A 19,844-nucleotide genomic window follows, 5' to 3' on the forward strand; every position below is an offset into this window, starting at 1 on the left:
ATTGACCACCAATCTCATAATGCTGTGTCCATTCAAGTAAGTGACAACTTAGTCTTTTTTTTTTTCTTTACTTTTTCTTTCCAGAGCTATATGTCGTGTTTCAATTGAGAAATACACTATGTATATGGAGAGAATATATTGAGTTTCCTTCTTCAGACTGCGTAATTTTTAAAAAAGTTCTAACCATATTTTTTTAGGTTCCTTACTTCCCTGCCTCCAAAGCCTTTGCTCAATATAAGCAAGTGAAATTCTAATTACTGTCAGACCAGGTAGAACCCAGAGGAAAACTTCCCAAGAATTCCACGTTCTTTTGTGTGTTTATAATAAACATGTTTTTACTATAGTCTCAGACACATTATAAAACAATCTTCATGGAATAGTAATACCAAGCAGTGTACTTAAGGGTTTAAACTCAAAATTCTTTTTATGGTTAAAGAGCTAATTACACAAAATGGCTTATCATACGTGTGATGGTTAATTTTATGTGTCAACTTGATGGGACCACAGGGTGCCCAGGTGTTTGGTTAAACATTATTCCTGGTGTGTGTATGAGAGTGTTTCTGGAAGAGATTAACATTTGAATTGGTAGACTAAGTAAAACAAATTGCCCTCTCCCGTGTCAGAGGCCTCATCCAATTCATTAAAGGCTGAATAAGAGGGAATTCACTGTCAGCCTGAACCTCTTTGAGCTGAAATGGGAGTTTTCTTCTGCCTTTGGAGGACCTGGACTCAGAGTAGAATTTAGTGTATTGGCTATCCTGGTTCTCAGACCTTCAGATGCAGACAGCAGTTTCCACCATCAGTGCTTTTCCTTCTCAGGTTTTTGACTTGGACTGTAACTATATCATGAGCTCTCCCAGGGCTCCAGATTGCCAACTGCAGATCTTGAGATTTCTCAACCTCCATAATCATGTGAGTCAAGTATATAAAGGTTACTCTAGCATCAGTGTAAACAAGTGATAAGTAAGCCACAAAACACATATTAAAATTCTCTGTTCAATTTTATTTTTCACTTCCTCAGGATGCTTAAGAAGATAGGAGTTAAACTTTTGTCCAGAGAGACCAGTTTGTCTTCAACAGAAAATGAGATACATTCCCACATGAAGACTTCAGTAGCTAAAAAAACAACCAAGTTAGCTCTGATGTCCTTTGTCTGCAAGAAGAATCTTCCTGTCAATATCAAGAAACTTAAAAAAAAAAAAAAAGATCCTACTCCTTTTATCGAATTCCTGTCACTGCTTTTTGTATACAGAGATGTGTGCCTAAAATGCTTTATACAACATTCCAGGTCATTTTTTTTCCCTTAAAAATAAACAAACAAACAAACAAAAATCACCTGACATATTCCATTTCATTTTATAGAGGAAGAGAGGTATGCCCCATCCTGTACTGTCTAAAGATGAAATACTCAACTCTGTTAAAGACAAAAAGCCACTTTTTGAGACCTTCACACCATGTAATTTTTCTACTTACTCTATGTTTGCTTTGCAGCTTAGCCAACATCTTTATCTGAGTAGTAGTATTGCCAGTATTAAAGGTTATGGGTTGCATTTGTGCATCTTATTTTGTATGCTCATTGGATTAGTTTCCTAGGGATGGGACAATTATCACAAACTTGATGGCTTAAAACAACAGAAATTTATTCTCTCACAGTTAGTGGCTAAAAGTCTGGCAAGGTTGGTTCCTTCTAGGAGATCTGAAGGAGAACCCCTTTCCATGCCTGCCTCCTAGCTTTCAGTGGCTTCCTGAAATCCTTGACCTTCCTTGGGTTGTAGTTACATCACTCCAATCTCTGCCTCCATCTTCATGTGGCTTTCTTCTCTGTGTTTCTGTATCAAATAATCTCTTTCCTTTGTCTTATAAGGATACTAGTCATTGGATTTTGAGTCCATCCTAAATCCAAGATGATCACATTTTGAGATCCTTAATTTAATTACATCTGCAAAGACCCTATTTCCAAATCAGGTCATACTCACAGGTACTGGAAATTAGGACTTAGACATATTTCTTGGGGAGCCATATTCAACCAACTACAATGACTAATTATTCTTTGATGTTGCTGTTCATGAAAATGTGACAAAAGAGAAGTTGAAATTAAAATGTAACAAAATGCTAATCAGAGAATTTCTACTTCTGGTAAAGATGGAGTAATAGGAGCCATGTTAATCTTTATACATTAAAGAAATAGCAAAATGGGTAAAATGTATGAAACACTGAACCATAGGCAGGACATGACCATGATCCCTGTCAGAAGGGGAAACAAATAAGTTGAGCACTGTAATTTTTCAATTTTACTGCCTAGATAGAGTTTGCAGGCTGCAGTGCTGTAAGGGGGAACACAGGGCCCGACAGGCTCCCTGAATTGAGTAGATAGAAATAAGAATTTGGGAAGGTCAAGGCAGGTAGAATATATGTATGTATAATTGGAGATCTAGAAAAAGAGGAAGGGGTGGAGAATAAGAGCAAGTTAAAAACTTATAAGAAACAGAATACATAATAGAAAAGAACACAAATCAATGAAATTGAAGAGGAAAACAGGGTAGGACAAACTCAAGTAAATCTAGAGCTAATTTGTTGAATAGATGAATAAAATTGATAAACTTTTAGCTAGAATGTTCATAAAAAGAGAACAAATTACCAATATCAGGAATGAGAAAGTGGATATCACTATAGATCCTATAGATATGAAAAGGAGAATGATGAAATATTATAAATAATATTATACTAATAATGTCTCAATGTATATGAAATGAGTAAATTCCTTGAAAGACAAAAACTAAAAAAATTCACTCAAGAAGAAATAGATGACTTGAATCAACCTATATATGTTAAAGAAAATGAGACCTAGATAGCTTTACTTTTGAATTCTACCAAACATTTAAGGAAGAATAGTATCAATTCTTAGCAAACATTTTAAAGCCACTACCCTGATATTACAGACCAATATCCATCATGAACACAAAAGCAAATTAAATCCAACAATTTAGAGAAAGGCTAAAACACATCATGACCAAGTAGTGTTTACTAGTGGAATGCAAAATTGGTTTAATATTTGAAAAGTAATCGATGTAATCTGCCATATTGACAGGGTAAAAAGAAAAACATGATCATCTCAAAAGATGCAAAAAAAATTTCGCAAAATATAGCATCCTTTCTTGCAATAGGATGTGTCATTCCTGATTATGTAGCCTCCAAGGTCAATTCCATGGTCCTACTGGATATTCTGTGAGCTACCTAAAACCCTTGTTTCAGAAATTTGGCCTCATTCACCATGAACGGCTCTTTCCTCTAATTCAAGCCATGCACCCTACTCTTGCTGGTACAATCACTGGCATGTTGTTGGAGATTGATAATTCAGAACTTCTTCATCTGCTTGAGTCTCTAGAGTCTCTCCATTCTAAAGTAGATGAAGCTGTAGCTGTACTACAAGCCCACCGAGCTAAAGACGCTGCCCAGAAAGCAGCTAACAGTGCCACTGGTATTCCAACTGTTTAAAATTGATCAGGGACCACGAGAAGAAACTCGTGCTTCACCGAAGAAAAATATCTAAACATTGAAAGACTTAAACATTTTAGAAAAAAAAATTGCAAAATATAAAATAAATAAAAAAAGGAAAGAAAACTTTGAACCTTATGTACCGAGCAAATGCCAGGTCTAGCAAACATAATGCTAGTCCTAGATTACTTACTGATTTAAAAACAACAACAACAAAAATAGTAAAATATAAAAACAAATTAATGTTTTATAGACCCTGGGAAAAAGAATTTTTAAGTAAAGTGCAAAAATTTAAAGCATTCCTTTCTTTAATTTTGTAATTCTTTACTGTGGAATAGCTCAGAATGTCACTTCTGTTTTAAATAACAGAATGGATAACTGAGCAAGGAAACGTAATTTGGATTATAAAATTCTTGCTTTAATAAAAATTCCTTAAACAGTGAAAAAAAAAGAAATTTGGCCTCATTAAAACACACACACACACACAAATATAGCCTATTTTAATTGACTTTTAATCAACTTTAATGAGGTATAATTTGCATCCAATAAAATTCTCCCACTTAGGTGGACAGTGTTATGAGCAAAGATATACACTCATGTAATCACCACTACAACCTAGATACAGAACACTTCCAGCAACCCATAAAGTTCCCTATACTCTTTGTAGTTAACCCTCATGCCTCAGGCCACCATAATTTGTTTTCTGTCATTTTAGATTACTTTTGTCTATTTGGAGGAGGCTACATAATCAGGAACGAAACATCCTACTGCAATGGAGGCTAGAAAAGTGAGTTTCTAGATTCTATCTTTAGACGGTGGGACTTTTAAGTTGGAAAATTTCTCAACTTTGCCTTGATCTCTTTTATTTGTGTGTGCATGTGTGTGTGCATGCTTGCTTTGAAATTAAAAAGTACTAAAAAAAAATGAAGAGGAAAATAAAATACACCCATATTTTCCTTACTTAGTCTTACTTACTTACTTATTTATTTATTTTAAGATTTTATTTAGTTATTTGACAGAGAGAGAGGGAACATGAGCAGGGGGAGTGTGAGATGGAGAAGCAGGCTTCTCGCTGAGCAGGGAGCCCGATGCGGGGCTCGATCCCAGGACCCGGATCATGACCTGAGCTGAAGGCAGACACTTAATGACTGAGCCACCCAGGTGCCCCTAGTCTTAATTACTTTAACATTAGACACATGTCCTGAGCTCTTTTGCTATTGACTCTTTAACACATATTAAAGAACAAATATATGAATTCATTGCTATAAAAATTAGAGTATTACAGATAATGCTTAAGTTTACATTGACCCCAGTGTTGCCGTTCTTATCTCATTCATCCTCACTGGAGTCAAATATCATTATGAACTTTGTATATGTATTTTTCTAATTTTTTGCATATATAGGTATTTATAGAAAAAATATAAATTACTTTGATTCTTAAAAATTTACCTAAATGGTATCATACTGTGCACATGGTTCTACAATTTGCCTTTTTAACTCAATGTGTTCTTCAGCTCACCAATACTGATACATACAGGTCTAGTAGTTAGCAATTCTAAGAACAAATAAATGAATACAAGAAGAATACATGGAGATTTGGTAACTCCAGGGAAATGCTGTACTTAATAATTTCATAAAACTCATTAGGAATTTTGAGAAATTAGGAGTTTTTATTTTGATAATAAACAATTCCCATAATCTGGATGCCAGCCCAATGAGTTGGGCTACCACTTCCCTACTTAAGGTAGTACCTTCTCTATAAATAGAGACAGAAAGCCAAGCAAGAAAAAGTTAAAACACAAGAATTTGACCATACTAGACAAGGAAAAACAAAGCCTCAAAACTTCTAGAGAGGGGCGCCTGGGTGGCTCAGATGGTTAAGCGTCTGCCTTCGGCTCAGGTCATGGTCCCGGGGTCCTGGGACCGAGCTCCGCATTGGGCTCCCTGCTCGACGGGGAGCCTGCTTCTCCCTCTCCCTCTGCCTCTCCCCCTGCTCATGCTGTCTCTCTCTCTGTATCTCTGTGTCTCAAATGAATAATAATAAAAAAATCCCCATTAAAAAACAAAACAAAAAAAACTTCTAGAGAGACAGGTGTTAACTTCTTAAATTGAGCAAGGAAAGTGGAGATTTGGTAATCACCTGTTTAGACTAACCTCTACGTAATAAGTTTTCTGCATGGTAACCATTTTGAAAAGCTTGTTTTTTTCCCCCGCACACTACTCTTACCTCTTACTAACAATAAAAGCATTGTGTGGTAGCAGAAACTGTATAGTGGTAATAAGATTTTTTTTTTCATTTTTCTTCTGCAATTGCCTTACTTCACATTTAAAATTTTGCATATAAATTGGCATTCTCCACTACAGAATAATTAAACGCTATCAATATGAAATTTGAAAATATATTTAAGTTAGCAAAATAGCTTTTGTGTCATGTCAATTTATTTAAAGTTATCAACATAATAATATTTCAGGTTAAAATTAAAATGAGTTTTGGTAAGGTGTTACAAAGAATTCAATAATGAAATAGCGAATCCAGTATCATTACTTAAATTGCACTCAAATAGAGGAATGAATAATAATTAGTTGTTTAGATGGGTTGGTGGTGAGGGCATAGCTCTTACAAAATATTCTCCAATCTATAGACACATTTTCTTTCTCAAACAGTAGATAACAAGTATAGCTAAGAATTATACAATGTTTGCCAAGTGCCAGATACTCATGAACATGTTACAGATTTTAATTAATCTGAACCTTACAATAACATTATCATTATCATTATGTCCATTTTATAGATGAGGAATCTGATACAGGAGGCTCAGGAACTTCTTCAAAGTCATACAATGAAGATGAAACCCATTCGGGTTAGTGGTATTCTGTCTCTTTTGAATATATATATAAAAATAACATGTCCATTATTTTTTTTTCCCTAATGGAAACCACCAGTTAAAAGTGGAAGAAAACTTCCAGTTTAAAAAGGGATTTTAGAAAAGTGTATTTCAGAAAAAAAATAATAAATTTTACATACAAAGAAGTGTTTGCTCCCTGCAAATTCTTACTCTAATAAGCTAGACCCTCACTATAGCAACTCTAGAATTTCCCCCAAGTTTGGAATCATACAGACATGTATGTGTGTATTTATGTGTAACTGTATATGTCTGTATATGTATTATACACATATTCTCAATGGTTGGAAATTTTTGTTCTCTGAAGATGGATTTTATCTGGAGATAATCAAAAGCATTTTGAGCTAAGATGAGGGGGTGACGTAGAGTTGAGCAATATTAATTTGAAGTAAAAATAAGTTTGGGCAAAAAATGAAATGGCCTTTTTCATATTCAGTTACCGACTCTGACGTTTACTTTTTCTGGCCAAGGATCTAGATAGCTTTGGAATCTAATTCCATTATAAGGTAAGGTCTTCTCCCCATTTCTCTCCCCAACATTTTTCTGCCTCTCTTCATTAACGAGGGTAATATGTTGGAAACTTGGTAATATGTTGGAAATTTTCATCTACACAAAATTCTTTGTGTAGATGAACTCCACACTGTTTTGCTGCTTATGCAACACCGAGCAATATTGTGGTAAAAGGAGCACTCTCAGCTGTAATACTGTAAGGTGGACATTTTCGTCACCCCGTAAAGTCCTACCATTATAAAGAGTTCATTAGAAGAATTTTCCATTTTTATACTTGACCGAAACTTAGTTTTCCTTTATTCTCACATTTGTGGAAAAAAAAAATCATTTATCCAGTCCAAGACGGGTTGAGATCCATTTGCTGTAAGAAAATGAACTCTCTTCTCAGCATGATCACTCAGAGCCCTGCAGCAGGGTTCTCTTACCTACTGCTGCCATCTGCCAGTCTTGTATTGTTAGAGTTTAGAGAAAGCAGTGCATAATGCTCCACTCAAGATGATGAAAAATGCAAATATCATCAATAGGTAGTTTTGCAGACCCTGGATGATAAAACAGGGTAAGTGTAATTAAGAAAATTTGAATCAAACATGCAGAAAGCACAGAATATCAAAATTGCTAGGGACCTTACTAACCATCTGCTCCAGCCACCTGTATGCCTTTTGCTCTCCCTCCAAGTAATCACCCAGATTCTCTTGACAACCCATTAGAACCTTCCTAATTCACCCCCTCAGTAAATACATGTGGGCACCCACTTTGCATCAACATACGCTGGGGTTAAAATGGTGAGCAAAATGTGCCCTTATTGAGATAATCATGTAACATGGGAGACAGAAGTTAATCATCACAGAAAAGAATGTTACAAAGCGAGAGGGGTGTTAATAAGTAAATGACCACTATTGTTTCTGAGGGGTGTTTCAAAGGAATCTTAGCGAGGCTGGTTTGGAGGGTGAGGAATTAAGCTTCTAACTGTAAGTACCAATTAATCGGGCAGGGAAACAAGTAGGGATTCCAGGTAGAAGGCATTTTATGTGCAAAGCTCTGTTGTAAGAGGAAGTGTGATACTTGCCAGGGACTGAAAGGAAGTCAATGTGACCACAGCTCTGAGAGTTAAGTGGAGCAAAACCAGGTTGGAGGGCTATGGCCCGAGCTTATGGGGGTCTCATAGGCCACGTAGACTTTGGGGTTTTATTTTTCCAAGTAATAGGAAGGCATTAAAGAAACAGGCAGCCAGATATGGTGAAAAGATGGGATTCACATTTCATAAAACCCACTCTTCTCTTGCAGATGGTGAACAGATTGGAGGGGTCCAGATGGATGCAAGGAGATAATGAAGGAGGCAACTACAGCCTTCCTGGGCACAGACGATAAGGTGCAGATGGAGAGAGAGAGATGGATCTGAAGGGTGAGGAAGAAACAGAGAGACTAAATTTGTCTTGCCCAGCTACGGGTAGGTGCACTGGTCTTAAAGATGGGACACACTAACAACCACTTCCCAACGTAGCCAGTCCATCTTTGATTAACAAAGAAATATCTTATTTTTTTAAGATATATTATTTATTTTAGAGAGGGGGAAGGGGCAGAGGGAGAGAATCTCAAAAAGACTCCTCACTGAGTGCAGAGCTTGACCGACCACCAGGCTCCAACGCACAACCCTGAGATCATGACCTGAGCTAAAATTGAGAGTCCGACGCCTAACTGGCTAAGCTACTCAGGTGCCCCTAACAAAGAAGTACCTTTCTGTGTTAAGTAGAGAGATTTTATTTACTGTAAGTTCCTTTTTTAAAAAAATATTTATTTATTTGAGAGAGACAGAACGAGAAAAAAAGCACAAGCGGGGAGAGGGAGAAGCAGACTCCCCACTGAGCAGGGAGCCTGATGTGGGGCTCGATCCCAGGACCCTGCGATTGTGACCTGAGCTGAAGGCAGACACTTAACCAACTGAGCCACCCAGGTGCCCCTATTTACTATAAGTTCTATCTATCTCCAGGGGTACAGATAGATTGATTCTAATCTCTCTCCCACAAGATAAACCCTCAAACATTAAAAAGTAACTGTCTTATGTTCTTAAAGCTTTTTTTTTTTTTTTTTCCGGATCAGTATTTTAGCTCCTTTGACCATGTTTCATATGAAATACTTTGAAGCTCCCTGGCTGTTCCCATCTGAACGCTTGCCACGCTGTCTATGTCCCCCTTTAAATATAAGTCCTGATGCTCTAAGGCAAGGTTTGAACATCACAAAGTAAAACAGGACCAGTACCTCCCTAACTTTAGATATAAATTCTAAAACAACACTGAGATCTCCTGACAGTCAAATCATATAATATTATTTTTATCTTTTTTTTTTAAGATTTTATTTATTTATTTGAGAGAGAGAATGAGAGAGAGAGAGCACATGACAGGGGGGAGGGTCAGAGGGAGAAGCAGGCTCCTCACTGAGCAGGGAGCCCGATGCAGGACTCGATCCCGGGACTCCAGGATCATGACCTGAGCCGAAGGCAGTCGCTTAACCAACTGAGCCACCCAGGCGCCCGATAATATTATTTTTATCTCTTATTAAGATTAATGCCAATTAATACATAGTCCAAATTCCAAAAAGCATATATCCTCTTTCTTCAAATTCATAAAGAATTGGGAAGAACTGGATTAAATGACCTCTATTTGATGACCAGAGAGAGGTCTTTTTTTTTTTTTTTTAAAGATTTTATTTATTTATTTGACAGAGAGATAGAAGAGCACAAGCAGAGGGAGTGGCAGAGGGAGAGGGAGAAGCAGGCTCTGCACTGAGCAGGGAACCTGATGTGGGACTCGATCCCAGGACCCTGAGATCATGACCTGAGCCGAAGGCAGACGCTTAACCATCTGAGCCACCCAGGCGCCCCAGAGAGAGGTCTTTTAAGTTGGGCTGGGGCCAACTGAATTTTCTGATTCACTGTGAGGATCAATACTACCAGAAGTCACTCTATTACAAGTTCCACAAATGAAAGCACCACAAAGCTTTGTCAAGTACAGAGTAGCTTATTTACACACACACACACACACACACACACACACACTCACTCTCTCTCCTGCCAAGCTTTAAGGTTCCCTGACATCTTGTCAGTTTTAAATTCTACAACCTTTACCTAGATACCAGTACTGATGAAGAGTAGGCACTCAAATATTTGCTCAAAGAATGAATACAATCAGGTGATTTCCAAATGTCCTTTGTGAATTAGACATTTGCTACAATGACTTAAATAAGACAATTATCAGCACTTTATGCAACCTAATTATATGACTACTTTGCTGAGCTCTCTCCTTTATTGTCTATGTAGTCAGAAGAATGATGTTCTCAGAGAGAAGCATTTTTCCCCTTTGAGGTTAAGAATCTGTCCAAACTGCCTAGTCTCCTAAAGACAAAGACCGATTGTATTTGGGCAATAGCAACAGTTTCTCTTTGTCAAAGGTGAGTATTAACGCTTAGAAAGATAATGCTAGGGCGCCTGGGTGGCTCAGTTGGTTAAGCGACTGCCTTCGGCTCAGGTCATGATCCTGGAGTCCCGGGATCGAGTCCTGCATCGGGCTCCCTGCTCAGCGGGGAGTCTGCTTCTCCCTCTGACCCTCCCCCCTCTCATGTGCTCTCTCTCTCTTATTCTCTCTCAAATAAATAAATAAAATCTTTAAAAAAAAAAAAAAGAAAGATCATGCTAACATTCTTCCCAAAGCACAAAGTTTTTAACTTGGATCTTTAAAACAGCTACTAAGATAACAGATCATCTTATTTTTTATCTGGGAGTAGCTACTGACCTACAAATTGTTGTGGTTGTAATTCCCTGCATTGGTATTTCTGTAGACATTGTGTCGAAAGTGTGTTTCTAAAGATAATAATGTACATCTAGCTTAAAATAGCTAAGAGTAAAATTCTAAAGCAAACTTGCCAAAGACGAACAGGTACCAGACATAGAGGAGTATTGGAAGTGGAAAGCCTCCAACTGGTGCCCGGATGGCATTAAGACTAACTGAAATCATTAAACTCTTTAGCACAAAAAGCACTTGGCTCTCGGATTAAATTCTTATTGCTGTAGGTTGTAGACTTTCAAATACGTGTCTTCGAGTACTGCTTCAAGACGTAACTGATAGGACCTAAAAGTCGTAAAGATACGTGTTTTGCTTTTGTTTTCCTCTAGGGTCTTATCTTGTTTCTAAGAAAAATACTTTTTAAAAATTCTGACAAGGGGAGCCTGGGTGGCTCAGTCGGTTAAGCGTCTGCCTTCGGCTCAGGTCACGATCCCAGGGTCCTCGGATCGAGTGCGGCGTCGGGCTCCCTGCTTGGTGGGGAGCCTGCTTCTCCCTCTCCCACTCCCCCTGCTAGTGGCCCCCCTTCTCACTCTCTTTCAAATAAATAAAATCTTAAAAAAATTCTAATAGGATTTTGGCTTCAGGGTTTAGTTGATAGCTCTTTCTTAAACGAGTTGGCATGTGAAACATTTAAAACTTGCCTTTAAACCACCTGTGAAGAGGCAATTAGGCACCTGCACTGAATGATAAGTCTCACTGGATACTTCTTAAGTTTTGTTTGCAGACAGATTTGTAAATTGTTTCTTTTTAAGTCCAGAAGGTCAATAAAAGTCATTCTTTGCTTCCAGCTTGGTCTTCTCTCTATTTTTACAAACATACTTGGCCAAACTTCAGAACTCACTCTCAAAATTCCAGATGGAACTCCATTGGAATTCTGTAGGAATCACACTGAATGTACTGGAAAACAAACGCCTACTCACATCGGAGAGTTGCTCCGTCAGGAATGTGGTGAGTTTCCCCATTTGTTCTGGTATTTTCTTATGTTCTATAGTAAACTTCTGTGGTAAAGTGAATGATTTTATAAATCTAGAAATTCCTTGTTGATTATTTTCTTATATTTTATAATTTTTGTAGTTTTTAACAGCATTTATTTTCCTTTTTTTTTTTTTTTTAAGATTTATTTATTTGAGAGAGAGAGAGCACGAGAAAGGGGAGGGGCAGAGGGAGAGGGAGACAGAATCCTCAAGCAGAGTGCAGAATCCCGGCCACTTAATGCAGAGCCCCACGTGGGGCTCCATCCCAGGACCCTGAGATTGTGACTTGAGCTGAAATCAAGAGCCAGACGCTTAACCGACTGAGCCATACAGGTAACCCTATTTTCCTCTTTTTAATTGGTTATTGGTGGCATATTAGAAAGCTATTGATTTTATATTTATCTTATATTTTGGCAGCTTACCAAATGACCTTATTGGATCTCAAGATTTTCAGCTGATACACTATTTTTTTATTTTTTAATTTTTTTAAAGATTTTATTTATTTATTTTGACAGAGAGAGACATAGCGAGAGAACGAACACAAGCAGGGGGGAGTGGGAGAGGGAGAAGCAGGCTTCCCACCGAGCAGGGAGCCCAATGCGGGGCTCGATCCCAGGACCCTGGGATCATGATGTGAGCCGAAGGCAGATGCTTAACGAAGGAGCCACCCAGGCGCCCCTCACTTAGATTTTTAAAGAAGATAATGTTACATGCAAATGACAGTTTTCTCATTTTCTTTCCTACATCTATTTCTCTTTCTTAATTTTGTTTTACCACACTGGCTAGGATCTCCAGAAAATACTGAATAATAACAGTGATGGAGAAATCTCTTTCAACTTACAGAGAACTCCTTTTTTTTCTTTTTTCTTTTATTGAGGGATAATTGAGAGAATTTTAGTTTTCACTTTAACTATGTGTTTGCTATTGTTTTTTGATAGACTGCTTTCTCCTATTTGTAGCACTTCTAAGAGGTTTTCTCTTAATTAAAAACTGGTTTTTAGGGCACCTGGGTGGCTCAGTCAGTTAAGCATCTACCTTCAGCTCAGGTCATGATCCCAGGGTCCTGGGATGGAGTCCTGCATCGGTCTCCCTGTTCAGCGGGGAGTCTGCTTCTCCCCCTGCCTCTATCCCTCCCCCTTTGCTTGTGCTCTCTCTCTCAAATAAAAAAAAACAAAACAAAACTGGTTTTTAATTTCAGCACATGTCTTTTGAATATATATTATCACATAGTTTTTCTCTGATTACCTAATATTATATAACCCTGATTAATTTGCATATTATGAACTTTCCTGGCACTCCTGAATTAAGCCCTACGTGGTCATGGCTTATTATTTAAAAAAAAATTCTTCTCTATTTGATCTTAGCTATCTTTTTAAAGGTGTCTTTTAAAAAAAGCTTTCTTTGAATGTCTTTTAGTATCATTTTAGAGGACTCAGGAATTACCACTAGGCTCAATGGCTAAGGGTTCTCTCTCTCAAGTTCTTATAACTAGGGAAGAGGGCTTTTAAGTTCGTATCATTATTAAAGTAGTAGTGACTAAAATAATTTTCCAGATCCTTTACATTAAATCTATTCTTCATTTGTGCTTCCTTTTACCTCTAACTGCAAATAAGCTATGCTCACTTGTGATTTTCTAAGGCTTCAGGATGTTATACTGGATAATAAATACCCAATTCTTAAATAGCAATCATTATCCTTTAGGAGGGAGATGAAATATTTGTAAAGAGATTACGGCATGCTTTAGACATAGAAATATTTTTTGTGGAAAGCAACCCTGACTAAAATAAATGAGAAATGTGTATGGAAGCAATTTCAGTTGTCTTGGGTATTTTAAAAAGTACAAAAATTAAGATCTTGGTGCATATCTCCTAAACAAATTTATTATTTTTTAAATTTGAGAATCCAGTATTATCAAATTATGGCTTTCTAAATCAAAACATTTCACTTAGAATAAATAAAATGATATTTTAAATCTAAAATTGGATAATCATTTTAAGGATTATCCAAGTACACAGTTTGCTTTTTGGTTGCCAGAGATTAGGAACATCAGATCTTTTTAGAACCAGGAATTATTTGTTATTGCAGCTGCATATGAAGACAGCAAGTATTAAATCTATGATACCTTGACAGAGTGTCTTTGATTTATGTATATTTTTAGTAAAAACTATTACAAAATACTATTCACATTATTCCTCAAATAAAGGTAAATAGGAAAAATTCTAAAACAAATAAAAAGTGTTTTAAAAATATTTTGTTTTTAAGCAATCTCTATACCCAACCTAGAACTCACAACCCCGAGATCAAGAGTCCCACGCTCAGCCAGGTGCCCCTAAAACATGTTTTTTAATGAAAACACACACACACATCCTACAGCTATTTAATAAATGCAGTTTTAAATCACTATCATTTACACTTGAAAGGGAAGTGGTAGTAGTCACCTGCTACCATACTATTTTCCTATAAAATTGCTGGTTTGATGTGGAGGCCTTTGGGAGGCATAAGAACCGACAGAAAAATCTATTCTCAAATTCCATTTGCCTCAGGGATATTTTAATCTTTAGGATAAAAAAGTCTTCCATCTTGTTTATCTATCATATTTTACATTAAATAAAATTTCCCTCTATCATATTTTAGTGGATTATGTAACCAAAATCTCTTAAGGGAAAAAAAAGTCAACTAAAGCATTTTCCCACTGGGGGCTGGGGTGGAGAGAAACATGTTTCATAATAATTATCATATCTTTAGTATTTTCTTTCCTTGTTAGGGATGATAACATTTTGAACATCTGAGTTTGTCAAATCCATTCATGTGTTTTCTGCCCTGGGCTTAGGGGTCACATACAGTTTTCAGAAAATGACACAAACATAGTATGAAATACCTTTCTTACCTGGCTCTATACCTGCTTTCTAAATCGCCCTTTCTTGTACATACCTGTATTTCCTTAAACATGAAGACACCCCACATTGCAGCTATAAATCCTGGGCCCTTGAATAAAAAAAAAAACAACAACTATTAAATTGGTTATTTTTTCTGTGACTTGTACTCTACATAAATATAGTATATTGGAGAGCTGCCCTAATTCTTTCACTGAATAACCTTCTACTGTAAAAACAGTGTAACAGTATTGTCAGGGAAAACTATTCATAATCTCAACCCTAACTCAACATTAAACTAAGGTAGCACTTGGTAAAAAATGAGGATTTTTTGTTTCTTTATGATTTTCATATTTATTACATTGACGATGCTATACTATTATGTGATCTACTTTAATAAATGTGATCTACTTATAATAAAATTTTAATAAGCAAGTGGTTTATTTTTTTCTAATGAACTTAGGATACTAGAAATGGGATTAATAGGAGGAAGTGTAAGAATAATTTTTTTTTAAGATTTTATTTATTGAGAGAGAGAGAGAGAGCATGCACAAGCAGGGGGAGCTGCAGAGGGAGAGGGAGAAGTGGAATCCTGGCCAAGCAGGGAACCTGGAGCAGGGCTTGATCCTAAAACTCTGGGATCATGACTTGAACTGAAGGCAGACGCTTAACCGACTGAGCCACCCAGGCGCCCTGAAAGTGTGGTAATAATTTATAACTTTTTTCAGCATGAGGCAATCTCAAGATGAACTATGTCTAACATTAAACTTCAATGGATGCTAACGACAGTATTATAGGAAGAAAAGCATGTAAGGAAAAATAAACAATAGGTTTATTCAGACAGGAATGAAATAATCTAGGAAAGGGAAAGGAGAAGACATGAGGTGGAAAGAAAGGATGATTTTGTAGTTTGAAACTTGAAGCTATTTAAGTTTATTAACATTTTTTAGCTGAGAAGGAAAAAAATTGGAATTTGGATTAATCATGGTGTTTGTGGAGAAGGTGTATTGTATCAGCATTTTTATGATTCCTTTTCAAGCCCTGCACAAACTCTGGAGGAGTTTCTCATAAACAATTCCAACATGTTTTTTCCCCTCCACTACTCCAACTGTCTACATGACTGGGTCAACAAAGTTTGACTCCACTCCAGGCATGTAAGCAAAGCAATAAAAATATATTACTCTCTGTTTATCAGTGTCTGGAAAACTCAACATCAAAAGCGCCAGAGAAATAGGTCAAAGGAACTGTCTTTTATCAATGACGTAACGTCCTAAGCCTCAAAATCCAAACCAAACAAGAAGCATCTGGGTCCTTTAGGCAATTCCACACTGACATTGGACAGGATGAAAGGAAACAACAGAAAAAGGGGATATAATATTAATGTTATCAGGCCAATCACTCAAGAATTTTATCCTCTCTAATCTGGAAATTTATTTCCCTTCAGAGAACATGATAGAAAACAATGCCAAAAGGTATCACTGACCTTTGAGGCTTTTGGCTGATGATTTCCTAAATATTAGTTTAGACATGGTCTAAGGGTTATTGCCAGGAGTAATGTGGTTATAGGAAGTGGTGCTTTGCCAAAAGTAACGCAAGCATAAGTCAAAGTGTGTACATACTCTTTGATTCAGGCAACGGAGAGCCAAATAGGAAGGACATCTTAGATAAGAGACATAGCTGTTTTGGCAATTGGGATTGCATATTTTCCTTTCGTAAAGTGAATATAAATTACATATTTGTAAATCAGCCTTTGAAAACAAGGTGAGCTTGAGCTATGCTGAGAAGCTGAACTTCTGGATAAAATGATTCAGCTTTTAGATTTATCAGTGAAGACATGGAGCAGAGGTAACAAGCCCTTGCTCCTGCTACATGGGTTTTTTCTTCAGTTTTCTTTTCTTCCCTCCCTCCCCACTCTTTCCTTCCTCTCCCATCCACTCCCATCTCTCCTCCCTTTCTCTCCCCTTCTCTTTTTCCTCCCTCCCTTCCTCCCTCCCTCCCTTCCTTCCATCCTTCCCTGCTCTCTTTCTCTTTCCTTTTTAATTAAATGTTATTTGCTAATAAACTATAGATGCTGCTTTCAAGGATTTCACAGTCTAGTTACCAGTGGGCATATAACAGTGGAAATATAGGTACCTGGGAAGAACAGTGCTACTAGAATTTTTTTTATAAAACTGCTCTTTTGATAAAATAAAATTGATCATATTTATAATTGTTGAAGCTGGGTGATGGGTATGTTTGAAGTTTTCCATGAAAAAAGCTAATGTTAAAAAAAATCCAGTTCTTCCAAGAAATAAAGATGAATGTAAGATCCTTGAGGAAAAGACTGAATCTTTTCTGTATGTGGAAAAGGTTGTTTTGACTAGAGTAACAAAGGTGACACCAAGCAAGAATCTAGTAGCAATTTTGCCCAATTCCCTCAAGTCCCAGAAACACCTGTTTTTCCCAGGTAAAAATCCCCCAAGCACCAGAGGAAGCTAGCTATACCTGGTGGGTGAGAAGACTTTGCTTATATCACAGTGGTTCAAGAATAATCCTTCTGACAGGCAAGTTTTCAAGAGCCATAGTGATTACTCCCATCGACCGTCTGCCCATACCTCACCTACCTCAGCAATTTATTTCCACGGAATTAAGATTTAATGTTTAATCCTAAGTCTTTACCATAATTTAATACAAGAAACAGTGACAGAAAAACCAAATCTCTGTCTACTGTAATTTTTTTTGAGGAATATTATTTATTGTTACTCAATGTCCCCTGTAAAGGGCCCCATATGATACATTCTATTAAGAATGTAGTACTAGAAAATAACTGGTCTCTTCTGAGGAAATAATATGTTACCAGTTACAAAGAATTAGCTAGCCCATTGTATTACTCCCTTTTGTAAGCACAAAGCAAAACTTAAGGTTTAATCACATAACTTATCCAGAGACAACAGTTTGCTTTAGGACTTCCTGAAAGCCTTTAAAAATACCAAAGTACCATATGAGGAGTCTGAAGTACTTTCTGTCTCACAAGGTTGTCAGAATATACTCAAAAGCATTTTTAATTTGTAAATGTTCTACAGAGATAAGTATGTTATATATAAACAGCAAATTACAATGTATCCAAAATGACATTAGGTAAAATGACCAGACAAAAACTGCAAGGATATCAAAGATGAACAGACCTGCTTAAACGAGGCTAGTGATGTTCCCTTAGCAATCAGGGACATGAGGTGAGAGGATGTTGGTGAAGCTACGTGAATCTGTTACACAAATTGTACTCCTAAAAAATCGCACTCCATGACAGTCCCCAGTGATTCACTAAGAATGCTTCAGAAAAATCAGATTTACATTTGAAAAACAAAAATTTGGAAAAACATTCAGCTACTTACAGCAGTGATTATTGGAAAACTGACCACAGCACTGAGAGCATGATTAGCTATGAACCAACAGCAGGTGGCTATTGCCCAAAGAACTCCTGACAGGAATCCTGAAACACACGCAAACAGCGGACACTTACAACTCCCGTTCCTCTCCTGAAAAATCCACACTCCAAATAAAGTGGGAATATTAAAGTGCTCATATCAATGCATTCCCATCGACACATTTGGCCAACATCGTTTTATGATCATTTTGGAAACCAAGTCATTTTTTTTGTTCTTGACTCCTGTGGGTATAATTATCAAACCTTTCATTTTATTGACATTAAATAAAATACCCAAAGTTGTAGGTGATGTAAAGATTGGGTAGTGGAGAGGGACCTAGGGAAGATACTGGATCTGGGCATGCTCTGTGAACACCATTTACCTTAAACTTTCAACATAAAAATATGTGAAATTCAGAAGAGTGCTTATAGCTAAGGGGGAAAAAAAAAAAAAGCTCCTAGAATTTGAATGAAAATACAAGATAAAATTTTCAGGATACTTTAGCTAGGTGTTCGATAAATACCCTATCATTTTTTATAATGGTATAAAGGGGCATACTTTGACCTAAATGAATCAGGTATTCAAAATGAATCTCTGATATATGCTTTATTTTGTTCTTAAAAATTTTTTACTTGTGGACTTATATTCCAAGTTGCTTTATGGCAAACTCCTAAATAAGTGAGAAATTATATGTATTTTTCACCACCAGTGCCGAATGGATTAAGTCCAAAGCATGTGCATTTATCATATACTCTTTTCAAACTCTAAAACAATTTCTCCTTATTTTCCAGAGAAAATGTTTGTTTACCTAAGTAACTACAAAGTTCTATTGACTCTGACTTTTAATAAGCATCCTTAGATAATGAAGAAGAAATAATAAAGTCTGATGGTCAATATACAATGTATTTTGGCACAGGAAATCATCTTAGATTCACTGTTCAAGTTTCAGGTTCTGTAATGACTGGCATTTCATATCAAGTTTCATGGATTTTAAATCTTTCATATTTAGTGGTGAGTTGGGCCAAAGCAATAGGGAATGAACATACACACAGACAGAGGATGGCTTGGTTTCCAGAAGATGATTATTCAAGCTAAGTGAGTAGAGAATACCTTCACAGAGTAAGAAGATTTTCTGTAGTAAATATTCTTACCTGGCAAGACTGCTTCAGGGTATAACTTAAGGTTATTTTTCATGGCTATACAGTAGGCCAGAAAATAGACTGTGCTTGTAAAAAAGATGCCACTGAAGTGTGCAAAAACGTAGTCTAAATCTGAAAATACAGATCATAAAACTCTCAAATGTATCCTTTTATTCATTTCAAATATATTTAGGTTCTAAAAATAAAACAAACTCACCAAAATTAATCTCAAAAGTAAAGGAACCATTATATTTTATCATCCTAGTTTTCTACATGCTGTTTATACAGACTTTTAATTAACATATTTAAAACTTAGAAATATTAAGTAGTAAATTAGTTACCATAATCAGATCTAAAAGGCTGGTTTTTCTGATTATCTTGGAAAGATAAATAAGAAACTAAATATTACGTGAATATGATCTTGTTTTTAAGAATAGGCTTCAGAATTAATTTTACTAATGGCAATTGTAGCAAATCTCCAAGTAGACTGTAGTGGGGATGATGTGAAAAATATGGGGGAGTGCTGATTTTATGTGGAGACCAGCATCTCTGTTGCAGATGACAGCTACATGGAAGGATATTCAGGAAGTTATCTCAAAGAGGGCTTTATTTAGTTGTTTACTATAGGCCTCATTACATGGGGGGAGTTAACGACACATGATGATGGTTCGATATCTGAGAAACCCCAACCCCACTGACTGTTTATACAG

General features: G+C 36.6%; 1 protein-coding gene across 4 annotated transcripts in view; it reads right to left on the reverse strand.

Moving 5' to 3' along the window:
• TMEM144 (transmembrane protein 144) overlaps positions 1-19,844 on the reverse strand; it is a 55,890-nt gene that overhangs the window by 12,964 nt on the left and 23,082 nt on the right. For 3 of the 4 annotated variants that reach the window (XR_004682410.1, XM_035022828.1, XM_035022830.1), the window contains exons 9-11: positions 19,147-19,266; positions 17,963-18,060; positions 14,650-14,703 (exon numbers count right to left, since the gene is read on the reverse strand). Coding sequence is in view for 3 of the 4 variants with exons in the window: in XM_035022828.1 (XP_034878719.1) it covers positions 14,650-14,703; positions 17,963-18,060; positions 19,147-19,266 (272 nt within the window). In the remaining variant the exon portion in view is untranslated. Of the gene's footprint in view, positions 1-6,420; positions 7,448-14,649; positions 14,704-17,962; positions 18,061-19,146; positions 19,267-19,844 lie in introns of those variants that run through there. The other variant, XM_035022829.1, reaches the window with a different exon arrangement.

Source organism: Mirounga leonina, unplaced genomic scaffold (genome assembly GCF_011800145.1).
Source record: "Mirounga leonina isolate KUSES-001 unplaced genomic scaffold, KU_Mleo_1.0 Mir_176, whole genome shotgun sequence".
Classification (NCBI taxonomy): Eukaryota; Metazoa; Chordata; class Mammalia; order Carnivora; family Phocidae; genus Mirounga; species Mirounga leonina.